We start from the raw sequence: 16,570 nt of genomic DNA on the forward strand, positions 1-16,570 counted from the left end.
AATAAATATTTTTCATGTGAAGGAAGAAAAATGGAAGATATTAAAAGCTGTTTCATAAATTGCAAGATCAAATCTGTGCTCTTTCAAAGATAGTGTAATGTATGGCTGAATTACTTGAAAAGAGCCAAGTAATTTTATTATAATGATTTGTTTCTGTGGCACAAAAAGGGGAACAGATAACAAAAAATAAACAACAGAAAAAAAAACAGCATCAGCATCGGCCCATAAGTTCACAATCAGTGCATCCCTACTTTTTATATTCTAACAAAACCAAACAAGTCTGAACCTTGCTGGCTCATAACATCTCTCTCTGCCCTGATGTGAGTTTGTCCAACAGCTGACATATGCAAGCAGACAGCTCACTGCATACTCGATCAACCTTAGGGAGCAGTGACATTACAGGAAGGATCAAGATGGCAGCCTTGATGAGGATTAGAAACCCACAACACCATCATCACACAAAGTTATTGCCAACTGTAAGCTAATGATAACTTTTACACAAATTGTCTACTATAGCACAGGAAAAAAGTGTATGAATGTTAGGCTACAGCAGTAACCATTTCAAAGCAGAAACAGCATCAAACCATGACTCAGCTGAACTAAAGAAAATTAGTGAATGCCATCAATGGAATGTCGACTTCTATGCAGTGGGGGACTGAGCTAGCTTTCTTGGCCCTCCAGTCTTTTTCAAAGCATTCTCTTTAAGCGGACGCCAGCTTCAATGAACATCTCACAGAGTTAGCGCCAACTCCTGAGAGATGAAGGCAGCCAGTGCCCTGGAAAAGCCCAACTCTTCAAAGGCTTGTGTGGTTGTTCCTCTGGAGAAAGTGATGTAATCATAGAAATGTCTCCTGTCTGACGGTTTACAGGGGAAGGTGGAAGCTGGGGAGCTCCACAGAGAAGAAGAAAAAAAACTGAGCTGACAGGAGTTACATAAAACCAAACTTGTAAAAACCAAAGATAAAGACAAATTTGAAGAGAGTAAACGGCTATGTAAGCAGGGTGGTGATTTCTCACCAACCTCCAGCCAAATGTTGCTACAGGTGATAAACTGTCTCCTCTGCAACCCATTCTAACATATAATCCACCAGGAGCTACTTCCGTCTGTTAACTGACAAGTCACTAGAAGACTTGGACAATACTCTGACATTTTGAGACATTTTAAAACCATCACTAGAAAAAATGGAACTTGAATCATCATTGATTTAGTGTGACAAAACTACAATGGGCAGCTTCTACCTTCTGTAGCAGGTTTTGATTAACAGCTGATGCATGACCCGTATGAGCGTAACAAGAGCCAGAAGGGCAGGAAATGATCTCATGCCAAGCAAGCCCAGACACGACCAGAGTTGACAGCCTCCTCACTGGATATCTATTTAGGCCTTCAGTAAACAACACCTACAGTGTCATCATCACGGGCTTTAACCACAGCCACCAGCTAAATGCTGGTATATTCTACCTGTGTCCCCCTACCAGCTGTTTTAGCAGATAAACAGGCATCATTGTAAATGTTGAAGTGTAGCAGCAACTCTGACCGGAAGACAGAAAGTGATTTATTTCACAGAGATTGGCGAGAAAGCCTGAGGCCACCTCAGTAGTGTTGCTTTGGCACTAGATTTTCAATTAACTTGTTTTATTTTTACGGATAATACATAGGTCATGAGCCACAATAAGTAGATCTTATTTTTTTATTTCAATTTATTACTGTAAAACTACTCAAATGATGATAATGGGACATTTAGTCAAATATATTTGCTTACATCTGGAGAACAAGATCTTTAAGCTATGGCATTCCTGCAGTGCTACTGTACTTCATTACGATGCCATTTTATCAAACATCATACCCTTATCAAAAGACTTTGATATTGCACTTGGCCACACTACAATTTCGATAATATTTGGATAAATTGTGCAGTGGCAGCCCTGCAATAATGTGTTGGTTATATCACTGAATGGTAACCATAACAATAAGTGGATCCCATAAAAAAATACTATAATATAATAAATACAAAAAGGATATGCCAAATACTAACAAACCCAAATATGAGGAAATATCGTAACAGTCATACTGATGTTACATATTTTGACTTTAACATACCATAAATTTATATTACACATATTGTTATACATTTGCCTTTGTATATCTATAAAACATCTGCAACAAGTCGTTGTGGTCCATTTTACAGTGCTGTAGGGATGACATGTTTATTGTGGGGTAACCTGGAAATTAGCACTGGTTGCCTCCACAAAAAGCCTATGGGAGTTTTGAATTGGATTTTGGAATACTGCCGAAAATAAGCTGTGCAAAACACAGGTTTATTATACTTATATATTTGTCCAGCAAGATAATCTTCAAAGATGAACATGACTTTTGTGAATTTCAAAGTGTAACTTAAACTGCAAAAGTTAAAAGTTAACGTGAGGCTATAAATGCTACATACTAAGCCATATTACTATACGTTATTGTCAAGTTAGTGTTAAGTAGTTTGAAGATAAAGTCGGCCTGCAAAGATGGGCTAGTAAGTAGGTAAGTATTCATGTTCAACCTGATGGCATTTAATTTCCCTGACAACTTCTATAGCTTTTTTAGCCACTTGTTAGCAACCACCGTTTTTAAGACACGTGATTGCTTTATAATGCAGTCATGGGACATTTAATGATGTATTTTATGTCTTAGAACATAACACATAAATAATTTAAGCCTGTGGTAACCATGGACCTTATTTAAGGCATTCAACCCAAATCCATTAAAAACAAACAAAAAAAACATAGACTTTAAGACAAGTGAACCAAGTGCAAAAATGCTAACCGATTTCCAGGTTTAAGACTCATCGCTACAGCAGTCTATGTACCATCCCTCTACCCTGAAGTCAGCTACAACCCAGTGGAAAACTACACATAATCTTAACCGTCAGAACACCTAGAAAATTAGTTAAATTGTTCTCTATTATTTCTGAAGAGTCTCTGTAATGTTTCCTTTTCTTTCAGCTCCATCAGAGATGACTACCTCTCCATCTCAGCTTTTCAAAAGTCGATTCAGTTGTTGCTTGTACAGGAGGCTGTTAATAATCTCAAATGTGAGTTTCAAAATACCCCCCAAAAAAACATAATCCCATATCCCACTAATCCTGAGTTTTAACATCATTTACATGCCTCATTCAATTTAAAGAACAGAGAATTACACTGGATGTCTCAACATAGGAAATGTGACACTCTTGAGAGAGAGATCAGGCAGTGACATTTATATTTTACTGTGTAAGGAGTTGTGCTATATCATTACACAAACATGACATTACTCAAAAATAATCAAAATGTCCACTGCTCTGATCTCTACACTTGTACACAGTCAAACACAGAGCTTAGCAACCTTGCTTCTTTTTATCAAGCACACGACGGCTCTCAAGACAACAGGGTATTTTGTTAAATATTCAGTAGCTCTGACTGTTGCATCCCTCACTGTTCAATGGTGGCAGTGATGGTTATCGAAGCATATTACGTGACTGCACTCAGTCATTCTGGAGGTTAACATCCACCAAACTGCTTAAATGTTAGGTATACATGTAAATGTGTCTGGCACTGATGGTGAGAAGCAGTGCTTTTACATCAATAATAACATTTTAACAGTCTATACTGTAGCCACCAAGGTCAGGTTCACCCGTAACAGTAAACAAACTCCCAGTCACCGCGGAGACAAGCTCACCCCCCGCTCGTGATTTTCCCTACCTGCTGTTCTCTCTGCGCTCCGCCAGCATCTCAACTCATCAGCAGCAGATAAGACAGAAATATTCCACTATAAACCAACAGCGGCTCCTCTTCCCCTCCAAAAACTGTCTTCTTTCTGATAAGGAAAGGCAACAACAATGGTGTCATGCCTTCTCCTCACGGTGGAGTGAAAAGAAGAGAGGCTAAGCGCGGAGGCATGGCTTGTCTTCATTGGCAGTACCAGGGGCTTTGTTCGCCAACCAGCGCACTGTGTGTGCGTGTGTGCGTGTGTGTGGCCTGCCGGGACTGGCACAGCTGATCCCCCCCTGACACCGGGTGGGGTGTACTGGGCTTTAGAGGAAGAGGAGGGGAGGGTGGCGTGTGGGGGGACTGTGGCCGTCACGGCGAGAGGGACATACCATTTAGTCCAGAATAACGGGGGGAGTACATGCAGATCTCACAGTAGTGAGCACCATTAAATATTCATTTTATGGGGAATTTTACATCATTATGTACATCCAAGCACACTGAGTTCACATTAATTTTGCATTATAATGACTTCAGACACATATAGGGAATGGAAAGGTTTTATCAAGGGCAGTTTCTCAATCTTACATGTGTGCATTTCGTAATAACTGACAAAGGCTACTGATATTTGATGCCTATCTTGTGGAAAGATGTAACATCCAATGATGAATCACTGTTTATAGGTACTCTATTTTGAGTTCTGTAAATGTTCTTGAAAACAGATTACTAGAGCTGAATCAACTAGTTGATTAATTAGTTACATGGTAGACAGAAATTGGTAACTATTTTGATTAAATGCTTCCAATAATGAAAAAGGCCAAAAATTCTCTGGTTCCAAATTCGCAAATGTGAGAATATGGTTCTCGTCTCTGACTGAATATTTTTGGGTCAGCTGACTGAAGTAAAAAGGCGTGTGAAAGTTTTAAATTGGGGTTTGGAAAATTGAATTGACATTTACAAATTGTTGCAAATTGATTATGACATTCTCACATTCACACAATTTAATTTCTGTGATTGGATTTTTGGATTTCTCAACCTGTAAACAGGATCACAGCCCTGAGCAAGTTCAAAAACCCTCTCATGGAGACTGTAGTGGAAGGTTCTGAGAACCACTGAGTCTTCTGGTTCCCTAAGAAGACACTAAAGAGTAGTTTCTAGCAGGGGCACGCTGGGATATATGGAAATGAGGCCAGCAGGGGATGCAGATCATACACCTCAGTGAATGAAGCCTGCTACACAATCTCCTACTCAACATACCACCAGTGGCAAGGTTGAATATAAGCTGGAAAGTGAAAAAATCTGCAGCCACAGAGATGTGTTGTGTTATAAGAGCCTGTGGGTTTCTCAGTAACCGGAATCACTCGACAGTAAGAGAATAGCACAAATGTGATTACAGCTCTTCTCCACCTAAAACTGCACTTGTTCTGTAAATTTGTTAACTGCTAGTCATGCACCACAATGTCATCTTGTGTAGTGGAAAATAATACAAGAATCATCAGAGTTCATAATGCATTAAATTAGCTGCTGATCAACAACAATCACTGTAAACCACACATGAGCATAAACACTGTGAATCAGCAAGAGGCCCAACAGTTATCATCATCCAGCTAGGTGGAGCGCAGTCTGTGAAAATCACAACCAATGAACAATCAACAGAGCTGGGAATATCTCTCCTTCAATCTGTCCATTTCCCATCATGACAGTAAATAAACCATCGCTACAGTTCATCTATGATCAATCCTCCAACCCTGAAGCTGGCACGACCAACCAAATCCCATTTCATTTTTAAGGAAACTCTAGTAAGAAATGCAACCATATATCTTCCAACGGTTGAAGTTTTTGGAAGAACTAACTGGTGTACATAATTCATGAACTACTACAGATGTTGTTCTGTGTAATAAATACTATAAAGACCGCTATTTTCTCAGCGTCAACAAATCCAAGTACGAGAACGAGAACTACAACATGTATGTCGATCTCCCAATACTCTATGGCTCTCAGTACTAGAGTATCTATGGAATAAGACATAGGTCACAAATGTATAGTTGATCTAGTTAGTGTTCACAACAGCAGGAGATATGTGTGGTGTAGACCCAAAACAAACTTATACATAGTGCCCATGTTCATTGTAACAAAAAAAACGTGTCACCTAATGCAACAGATACTGGCTACACAGGCAATATTTTTTGTAGGATCAATTTATAGTTGATTTTGGCCTTTTCAGTAGATTTGTTGACAATAACAATTGGGTTTGTTAGAATTATTATGAAAAAATAATGTATACAATAACAATATCTCATTTGTGCACACCATGAGCACAAATATATTTTTAAGTATGCTACAAACATTCAGTGCACATTCACAAAGCATACATGCACGCTGATTTCACTGCTCTAATGGCTCATATGACATGTAGGCCGTTTCCCTGGGGGCTAATTAAGAATGATCCCCTCCTGCAATTTGAATGCACGCTACTTCTTCTCAAGGACAACAACTGGTGAACTGCAACTGAAGTCTTGTGTCTGACTAGACATCTTCAGTCAAAACACTCATACATAGACACACAAGACACGCCGTCTTATTCTTGATGCATTTTACATGGCCTGAGAAAGCTCACTTTGGTGCACTGAGAAGAAAATTAGCATTGGCCTTGCGCCGCATTATCCACAAGATTTTAATGTAGATATCTGGCTACATGCAATCAATAACAAGCGCCTCACAAAGCACAGAATACACACTACTGCTCCTATCCCACAACAGAGAGGGAAATGCATAAATAGATGGTAGTACCAGATGCTAATCTTTGATTTGTGCGTGTACTAAGTCTTTAAGTGCTTATTGCTTTGATAAAACCCTCTTTTGCAAAAATATACGTATTTGCATATATACAAGACCTTTTATCCAAGTTGGCCTCTGGCATAACTGTCTTCAAACTGTGCATAGGCATATCATATAGCTCAACTGTTGTTAATACATCACAGAACCTTGGTCCAGAATAATCATGACAAATTTCCATATAAAGCAGCTGATAAATAGGATGAAAGCAGTTATTTCTGACATTTGTAATTACATAAATGTCTCAATAAACAATGTGGAGCTCAAAATAATGTGTATCCTTACTGGACTAAATACGTTATCTCCCCTTGCAACAATTTGCAACACTTTACAAAACTGGAGGAAAAAAACAGGTGATAATACCAAAGATGACTGGAGGTAAATGAAAGAGCAACGTATGTTGTAAGAATGCAGTAAGTCACAGCAAACCTTGTTTTAGCCCTGGAGAATAAACCAAGCTGCGACTGATAATTGTTGCACCGTTTTGATGTCAGTTAACACTGAAAGCACAGTGGGAGAAAAGCAGAACAAATGGAGGCTCCATGGTTACAGTTATGACTTTGCTTCATTGCACAATCTACCCACAGTTTTTAAATAATCTCAGTAAATTACAGCAAAACGAGAACTCAACAGTTCATTTCTGTAGTGGGGAAACATTTAATGGGTATTACAATCTTAGCTTAACATAATGTATTGTGAAATTAAAAATAATAATAATGGCTTTCATGAATTAACTAGACATATCTAACGTCCCCGCGAACATTATTTTGTCTAAAAAGAGTTCATGAGAATTTTCAGGTGACATTGTTGCATCTCCGAATTAACATCCACAGCACATCCAGAGTCCTCTGTGGCAAACACAGTGAAGGGGAAATTATTCTTGTGCAGGTTAAAACTCACCAAAACTCTTCATATTAATATGTCACTACCTCAGGCAGTGACATCGCCTGGCAGTGTAGATCAGCGGAAGGTAGTATCATGTTCTCTACCATTATTTGTAACACTGTTTTAGATTTGTTGTACAGTTATATTTTTAAATTTAGGGTGTACTTTATTCTGCATCAATAAATGTGTCTGAATGCACGTGTGAACTTCATGTTTCAAGAAGTCCTTCTTTCAAGAGCTGTTGGGTGTTTAGATACACTAAATGATGCTACGATTTTTTGTTTTCCAATGAGGCACTAATCTGCCTAACTGTTACCGAACATTTTTATTCATTTTTGGTTAAGGCATCAAGAGCTACTTGAATATTTGAATAACAGTTTGGTAGTAATCAAGATGGCCTCATCAAATTGCATAGTTAGTCCTGCTTACTTATTTGGTTTTTTAACTGCATATATGAAACCCAATAGACATTCCATCTAGTGAAGTAACTCATCATTTGAGCTGTATATCTGGATTTATGCCACCTAATTGGCTTACTTGCTAGCTTAGCCTTTTGCGTTATAAAATACAACTTCAAAACATGAAAATGGAGAAAATTGGAGATTCCTGCTAATAAAACAAACATTTGGTTTGCTCTATGCAAAAAGAAACTCTATTTCTGTCCAAATGCTCAAGAAGACGGTAGTGTCCACATGTCAACAGCTACTTTAACTAATCATATTACTACAGGTCTAATTATATTAGATCAGGACATTCAAATGATAATCAACCACATTCAAAGGTGGTTGACAGTGTAAATAGACCCACTGTAGCTTAATTTAATGCTTTTATAGCATTATGGTGATGGCTGCCAGTCAGTCATGAGTCTGCTTAGGCTCTAGTTTTTTTTGAAGCGATGGCATTGGCTGCGCATGCCTTATCATTAGTTAATACGGTCCAATATACTGACATTGGCTTACTTCCAACAACTTCATGACGCCTGACGGTTTAAACTGTTAAATGGCCTGGGTGTTTCACCCATCCAGTGAAACTGTTTAAATACTTTCGGCTACCATCAGACCATCAAACCTGTTTTTAAATCAGGAGTCTGGATAGACAGAGGGTAAGAAACAAATATCTACTGTATGCTGCATCTAATAATCATAGATAATACATTTATGATTAAAGAATGTCACTTTTTCATTTTTAAGTCAATGTGTTCATATGTTAAACTGTATGAAATTGAACTTTTTGTTTATTAGTGGTCATAACGCTGTTTTAATAACCTGCATTTGTTGACTACAACCTTTTGAATTGTATTCTTTCAGGTGGACAAAATAGCACAAGGTTCTTAAAAATGCAGTGGCCTGCAAAAACCGTACCAATTAGGTCAAGCTCATTAAGCTCATAATAGTTTCTGCTGTGAAAGTGGTTTCCAAGGCCTTGATTGGAAGTAAAATTACTAGACAAGTTATTATATCTATGCGGATCAAATGTTCAGCAATCCAGGTCTCTACACCTGTAACAAAGAGTCATGAGTTGGCATGATGTTGTTTTATAAAAAGGCTGAGACAATCAGGATAAACAATTGAGCTGCACCTTACATCTATTACACTGCTATCAAGTGTGACCGAATAGGATGTAAATTAAACATGCCAGTGTGAATTATTAAGGGAAACAAGAATGTAATTGGAAAAGATTAAGATGTTACCCACAGCCGCTGTAGCACTAGAGCATCTCAGGCAACATTAACAAGCCTTTTCTGAACACAGAGGAAACATCTTGCCCATTGTAATGTTTACCTAGGTGGGAAGAATCAGGTAAATGTTGGCTGTGGCTGACTAGGTTTTGCTACCATCCAACAAGCAAATGATTTCTGGTCAATCTTTCTTTGAATACCCGAAAATTAATACAATTTTCAGATGGACCATGTTGGCTTTGGATGTAGTGCTATTTTTCAGTCCTGTCTGCAACATGTTTACAGCTACAGCCCTCGGGCACTGGGTTCATAGCAGTTGTTACACTGTGGGGGAAGGCAAGAGCAATGCCTGGATTGCACAAATGACAGCATGAAAACATGTTTTACAGTTTTCCACCAAAAGTTATTTTGTCCTTACATAAGGAAGTTCTTATTTATCCAATCACTTTTCCAATGCTCTGCCTGCAATCTGAGGTAGACCTAATTTAAAAAGGGGCACCATGTGATTTTGAAGAAGAAATGTAATAACACAAGCTCAGATATATTTGTTTCCTGTATGACTGAAGAAACAAAGTAAAACAGTATGAAATTTTGTTGTCCTTTAAGGTCAGTTTGTTTGTTTAGGCATTCACATGTTTCTTTTTTAATCTGTCGATAAATATCTTTCTCTTCTGGTTACATTTCTTCCCCTGAACTACATACATACCAAAGATAAATTTCCTTGAAAACACACCACACGAGGACTTCTTCACACAACCATCACCTTTCTCTAGAAACTACAGCCAGCAGAAGTAAAACCATTCCTAACATGTGATCTGTCTGTCTACCATCTCAAAACACACTCTGTCAAAAGGTACAGTAAACACTGCAAGAGCACGACAGTAGTTTGTAATAATGTCAGCTGCACCACTGTACACACAGCCCCAGTCTGCAGGCCAGATGGAGCCGCTGTCAGGTAGCTGGGTGACTGTACAGGCAGCCAGCCAGTCAGCCATGTAATCAAGAACAATGCACTGGCCAGTGGCCACACACAGGTGACTTTAAGTTGCCCATCGGGCGTACAGCAGAGACTTCAAGCACCATACGAGGCCGATGAGATCGCACTGAATATGCCAGTCACTGCAACTTTAGTAGCAGCAACCTTGGCTATTGCTGGTCAGTCGTAACGTTACAGCATACCTGCTTAGCCACCCATAATATTATGTGAAGTGAGAAATACAGCCAACGCCACATAGCGTTACTGTAGCTGTGCCTCTTGCGGTTAGCTTAATTTTACACCGGTCTGAGTCCTCATGTGTTTTTCCCAAATGAATGTAAATCCAAACTCCTCCAAGCGACCAAACACGAAACGAAAAACACAGCACAGCAGCGAACCTGTACTGTATGACCGAAACGCTTCCAGCAGCTACGTTAGCTCGCATCAGCTAACGACCAGCTGACCAGCACTAGCATCGCAGCATCTGAACGACAACTGTCAAGCTAAACGGTGACGTTGGCCTTCAATGACTGCACAGCAAAATAAAGAAGCTGCTTTGTGTTTCAGTGATAACAATGGGTATGCAAAGTCTTTCTCGGCGATGCTGCTGGCATGCTGACACTGACTTAAACGTTGCTGTAGTTAAAAATAATACTAATAAATAACACTGACGCGAGCCGAGATGCACATTCCTGTCTAGGCTAGCAAACTCGTATGCTAGGCGGCTAGCAGCGCAGTGCTAGCTAGCCACTCCAGAGACCACTGTGTCTGTCGTGTGTCCGCCATCCACTTACCAGTGAGCAGTAAAATCCTTCGGCTTGAACACTGATGATAACCCCCAATGTGTCAGTTACGTGGGGCACTCCGAGTGTATCCATATGTCACAAATCATGCTTTACTCCAAAAGTCACTGCTTCCTTCTGGTAGCCATTTTTCCTCATCCCCCAAAATACAACAAGCGTCCCAGGCACCGCTGATTTTCCTCAGAGTGATTTTCCTCCTCCTCTCTCTCTCTCTCTCTCTCTCTCTCTCTCTCTCTCTCTCTCTCTCTCTCCCTCTCAGCAGCCCCGGAGACCACATCCGTAAGACAAACCTGACATCTGTTGGATGAACGGAAGAAGGCACTTCATGCTGTGGATTAAAGAGACCAATTAATTGAATTAATCTTCTCCGTTACAGTACAGCTAACTGGATTGGCCATACATGCTTCGTTGAGTCAGCTTTTTTTATTATTACTATTATTTTGAGATAGATATTTACCTTCATAATATGTGATGTTCCGAAAAAGGGTTTAACCATAATATACTTAAAGGTGCATTGTGTAGTTTGGGGGAGAAAGGTCTTTTTTTTTTAATGCATAAAGAACCATAAGAGTCAGAATAGTCAGAAGAAGAAAACTGACCCTAGAGAACGAGACAATTTCGTACTGTTTTACTGTGTTTATAAGTGGCGGACCCTGCCACCTTTCTAGCTTCAAACAGTGTTCTGGGACCTCATTTTCCTCTGAGAACAGCTTGTTTATTCAGTAATGAATATATATATATACACACATATGTATGTATGTATGCATGTATGTATGAATGTATGTATATATACATACACATTTCTGAGTTTGAATTATTACATCAGTAATAACGTAAATATTCAAATTTTGAATACTTAGTTTAAGTTTGAGTTTTCGTCTCCAAAACTACACAGAGCCCCTTCAAATCTTGTACAGCCAACCTAGAACATAATAGTGTAGTATCATATGATTAAGGTTGAACTCTACACCACCTATAAGTCAGAATCTGGATGCTACTCATCACCTACTAGCCAAGCCAAGCTAGTAACTGAACAATGTATACGTGGCATAAAGATATGCACACACCACAGAAAACACAAGAAAGCACAGCAATGCTTCTAAACAAGTTTCCAAGCAACACAAACAAATGATAGACATGTTCACTGACATGTTAGACCATGCAGCGACATTGCCAAGTCATTGGCAGATAAAGTTCGTTCAACGGTCTCACAAGTATAGATATACACATTTCCAGTGATTCTTGGCTTTATATCTGCTGATGGAGACTCTGCAGTGCAGTCAAAACAACAAGTTATGTTCAGTTATGGAACACATAAATATTTCGGAGTTTTAATTATTACCTCATTAATAAATATTACAAGTTTGGATTTCTTCTCCAAAGCTCCGCAGTGCCTCTTTAACATTTATTGGTGCATTCTCAATCAAATCTAGTTTGTGCTCATTTTATGAGGTACTATCTGTATTTCTCAGTGACTGAGTTGACAGTGAAGACAATGGATTTGATGTAAAAGAGGCATGTTTTCTTTTTCTGCCTCTTCTCTCTATGGTATATTCTATATGTGATTGTTGTGTTTTACTTGGGAGTCATTTCTATTTATTTTGATTGAGAGTTTTAGTGGACAATATGACAAATGATGTTACAGTCTAACATAGACAGTAAATAACCTATTCCCTAATGTCTGCACTGTCCATGAAAAGGGAAATTATTATTTCTCTCTCTCATGTGTCAATTGTCTTTCTTTTCATGAGTTGTTCTCTTTTATATCGCAAATTCCCTAAATTGCTTTTAGTGGAAAATACATGGACAATAGCTTGAAAGAAGCTTAAAGGAAAAAAAAACTTTGCTTGACAGTGGAAAAGTTTGATTCCTGCTTGAGTGGTAAGTTCATTCATTCTATTTAGGAATTATACATTTATATTTGAGGCACATTTTTCAGTCACAAATCGTGTTAGTGTGTGTACTTAAGAGGTGACAGTTGATATCAGTAACTGTATGATTTATTTATTTTTTGTTAAAAGGCGGATGCCAGTGAACTATTATTGGTTTGCTTGGCTCTGAAAATTTCAGACATTCAAACATTTTCAAACAAGTGTCGAATCAGATCGTCCGCTTCTGGACCAACTCCATAATCTCAAGTAAGGGGGCACTTGGGTTCACTGTCAGGAGATAGGCCTGCATAAATTAACACAGTCACATTGTAATATCACATGTGAGGCACTAGGTGACAGCAGATCTCAGCAGAGTAATGAAAACACAAGCAATCAGCGCCGCTGTGTGGGTGGTTTGGTTTGTTCTGCTCGAAGTGACATAAACCACAAACCACAGCGACCTCAGCCAGTGATAGTGATACTTTGATCTTGTGCCTGAGTAGTCTTATGGTATAAATAGAACACGCTCTGGATATTAAAAAACACACTGTGACACTTGCTGGTTAAATTTTCCACCCATCCCAGTGGAAAGAGTGACTCTTGTCAGTTGGACCGGTGTCATCCTCTGTGCACAGACGCCTTAAATGAAAAGCCGGATCTCTTTTGTTGCTTCATGTTTCTACAGCTGGAAAGTTTCCTGAGTGGGCGATATTATTATTGCACCATAGTCAAAGATGTAGTTGGCCTGTCTGACCTGAAAGTCTACCTTTTACTGGCGGTTGGGGATAGAGTTCATCCATTGTTGCTCCTCTGTGGATGAAACGCTCACTGCTGCTCTTATAGACAAAGAAGTGTAGTCTGCCTTAAGTTTTGATTTCTCCCATGCATGAAGAATAAAAATCAAAATGGGGTGAGGGTGGGGGCATATTCGTGGCAACAGGTGGACTCAAATCAATATAGCAGAAAACAAAACTAAGAGGACACATCCTTTGTTGCTGCAGGAGTTCCCTTGCCACTTTCAGCAGTTCAACAGTTCATTTCGGCAGTTTTAAAGATTTGCAAAAAAAGGTTTTCACTGCAGAGCCTATATTCTGTTGTGTGCTTACGGCCTGCACATTGAAACACATGGAAATGTAGGTTCATTTAAAGCCATTGAGCGTTCATATCAAAAAAGTGAAGCAATCAGAAATGCTAAATGATCCCGACACTGACGGCCTTCTAAAGTTGCTGACAGTAGTGAGATCGTTTAGCGTCCCAAGCGTCCGAGGTTGAGGTAAGCCTGGAAACCAAACTTGAGTAATAACAGGGTCTGAAGGTACTATTGTTTAGTTTTTAACCTAAAAACTAAACAATGTGCAGACACAGAGGCGAACTCACCCAACGAAAATATAAAGGGGACCAACTGCATCTGGTGGGGAGTCAGCGCACAGAGAGTTTATCAAGTTTCATCTACCATGGTGGTGTCAAAGAGGGCACTTTTTTTTTCTTTCTTTCTTTCCTTTTTTTTTTTTTGCAGACTGCAACCAACTGATTACCCCTACCTTTTGCAAGCGTGTAGGAGATTCTGCTGTAGCCTTCACTTTAAAGTTAAAAACATAACAGGCCCTCTCTAGGGCCAGTGGGTGGTTTGTCCATCCTGGGCAACTGTAGAAAGATGGTGGACATCCTGGGAGAGGATTGAAGCTGAATTCTAAGCAAATGAGAACACACCAATTCTTACTTTCAGGTGATTATATACGTATCAAAACAAAATTAAAACACAACAAAATTATGAATGTTATGTTCAGTTTTGATCCTCTTAGTGGTTTTCAAAATGTGGTCGTGACCAAGACCGAGGCAAGTTTATGTGACAATAAGTCCAAAATGCCATGCAGGAACAAATTCTCATGACCAGGCACAAAACCAAGGCCGGACCGCTGCCAGTTACAGCTACATATGACCTGATTTAGCTGCTGGCTGCTGGAAATTTCCCACCCAAGAATCGGGGGTTGAGTAAATGCTCAAGTAAATTAAAAAAACCTCAAAACAATAAGGCTCCCGTAATTTACAACAGACACTACTGGCCACACTTCCAGCTACTTAAACAAGCCCAAACACGAAGCTTACTGTCAATGTGCAACATGGGTAAACAATGACAGAGAACGAAACTTTAGGTGTCTTTTGCAGCACCCTGTGGAGATGCTATTACCGTTTGTCCATCACGTGCCAACGCCCATTAAAACAAATTATTAGGTGCGCGGGGTTAATTGCAGAGTGCCTTCGATCAGTTGAATTTCTCAGCGGGAGACAATAGTGCAGGTTGGATGCTGTGAGGAGCTTCCTCTACTGACTCACGGAGTGTGATGACTTTTGGACACACATCAGAGAAAGTTGATCCCCTTTCTAATGAAAAACACTGCGAGACATGAGGAGTTTCATTTCAGCATTCAGCAGAAGAGAAGTTGACCTACTGTGACAAACTTAAGGTCAACTGAGGGCTGATATTTATGAGGAAATAACAACAACAACAACAACAACAATAACAATAACAATAATAATAATAATAATAATAATGTCTTTATTTAAAATGTAAATTTAGCATTTTTGACCAAAACATCTTTGTTGTCAAAGGGAGATATGTATTGTTGCCTTCTTGGTGTTTGAAAGATAATCCATCAGATTCTTGGATGTCCCCTTAGTGAATGTCAAAACAGTGTGAGAGCTTCACCAGTGCATAACATAACTAGATTGTATCTACTTTCACTCTCAGCGTGTCTGGCAGCCGTGCTTCATCGCAGAAGTGAACACTGTGTGTTGTTTGCTTTTCAAGTAGACATAACTTCTTGTTTTGTATTCATCTGTGAAAACAATTGCTGAAGGCTACATTGCAGCAGGATGACAGCAAAGTTCCAAGATAGCATTTTGATTTCCATTTTAACTAATTCATTAATCATTCAATACACTGCATGAGCCGCTAACTGACACTAAAGGCACAGTTCAAAATTCAGGGAAGGATGCTTGGCTTTCTTGCCAAGATGAGATGAGTTAGATGAGATGTTTGATACCACTCTTGTGTGTCTGTTGAATATAAAGCTGGAGCCAGGATTGCGTTTTCTCTGTGTACAAAGGTCTCAATCTATCTCTTTTGATCCATCAGTCAGGTGCAGCTGACAACACTTAAACGCATAAATCAATCATCAGCACGTACAAACACCAGCATGGCTCCATTACACTTCCACTCTACCATGCTCTCAGCCCTGCATCAGGACTGCGTTAAATCCTCTTGAGTTTTGATTCCTTGCAAATGTTCTGGCTGCTGTTTCTGATGACCTCAGGGCTTGTTCTGTCATCTACACAGCACCGATCAGTTCTTGCCTGCTTTGCTCCTTTCATTCAGAACTACTTTACGGGCGCTTCCAGTTAAGCACTAAATCTTGACCTCGATTTGAAGCCTGTCCCTGCTTTCCTGAAAATCACATGGTTCCCCAGAGTCTTGTTTACACTCCCATTCCTTCATGTTCTCCAGTGTGAGAAATGTATTCATGGAGGGTCTATTGTGGCAGCAGTGGGTGTGGCTGTGGGCAGTGAATGCACCCATGGATCAGACCACAATAAAGATATTTCTGTCTGAATACATTTTTGCATTTGTAGGTTTCACTTTTTATGAGGTGGCCACAATTAATCCAATGCCTACACCGCAAAGGGTGAATTCCCACAGGAGCACCAGCCATCACTGCAGCTCTGTGCAGCTTTTCATCCTCTAGCAGAGTATCATCCACAAGCAGAGTATCTTTGCAGATATTTTGTCATAAAT

At 39.5% G+C, this 16,570-nt stretch overlaps 1 protein-coding gene across 5 annotated transcripts in view; it reads right to left on the bottom strand.

Annotated features, from left to right (window-relative positions):
- wdfy3 (WD repeat and FYVE domain containing 3) overlaps nucleotides 1-11,120 on the bottom strand; it is a 92,592-nt gene extending 81,472 nt beyond the window's left edge. For 4 of the 5 annotated variants that reach the window (XM_037098209.1, XM_037098206.1, XM_037098207.1 and 1 more), the window contains exon 1: nucleotides 3,724-3,940. In XM_037098209.1, the coding sequence (XP_036954104.1) occupies nucleotides 3,724-3,752 (29 nt within the window). In that variant the 5' untranslated portion in view covers nucleotides 3,753-3,940. Of the gene's footprint in view, nucleotides 1-3,723; nucleotides 3,941-10,897 lie in introns of those variants that run through there. The other variant, XM_037098208.1, reaches the window with a different exon arrangement.
- Between the last annotated feature and the right edge of the window lie 5,450 nt (nucleotides 11,121-16,570).

Source organism: Acanthopagrus latus, chromosome 5 (genome assembly GCF_904848185.1).
Source record: "Acanthopagrus latus isolate v.2019 chromosome 5, fAcaLat1.1, whole genome shotgun sequence".
NCBI lineage: Eukaryota > Metazoa > Chordata > Actinopteri > Spariformes > Sparidae > Acanthopagrus > Acanthopagrus latus.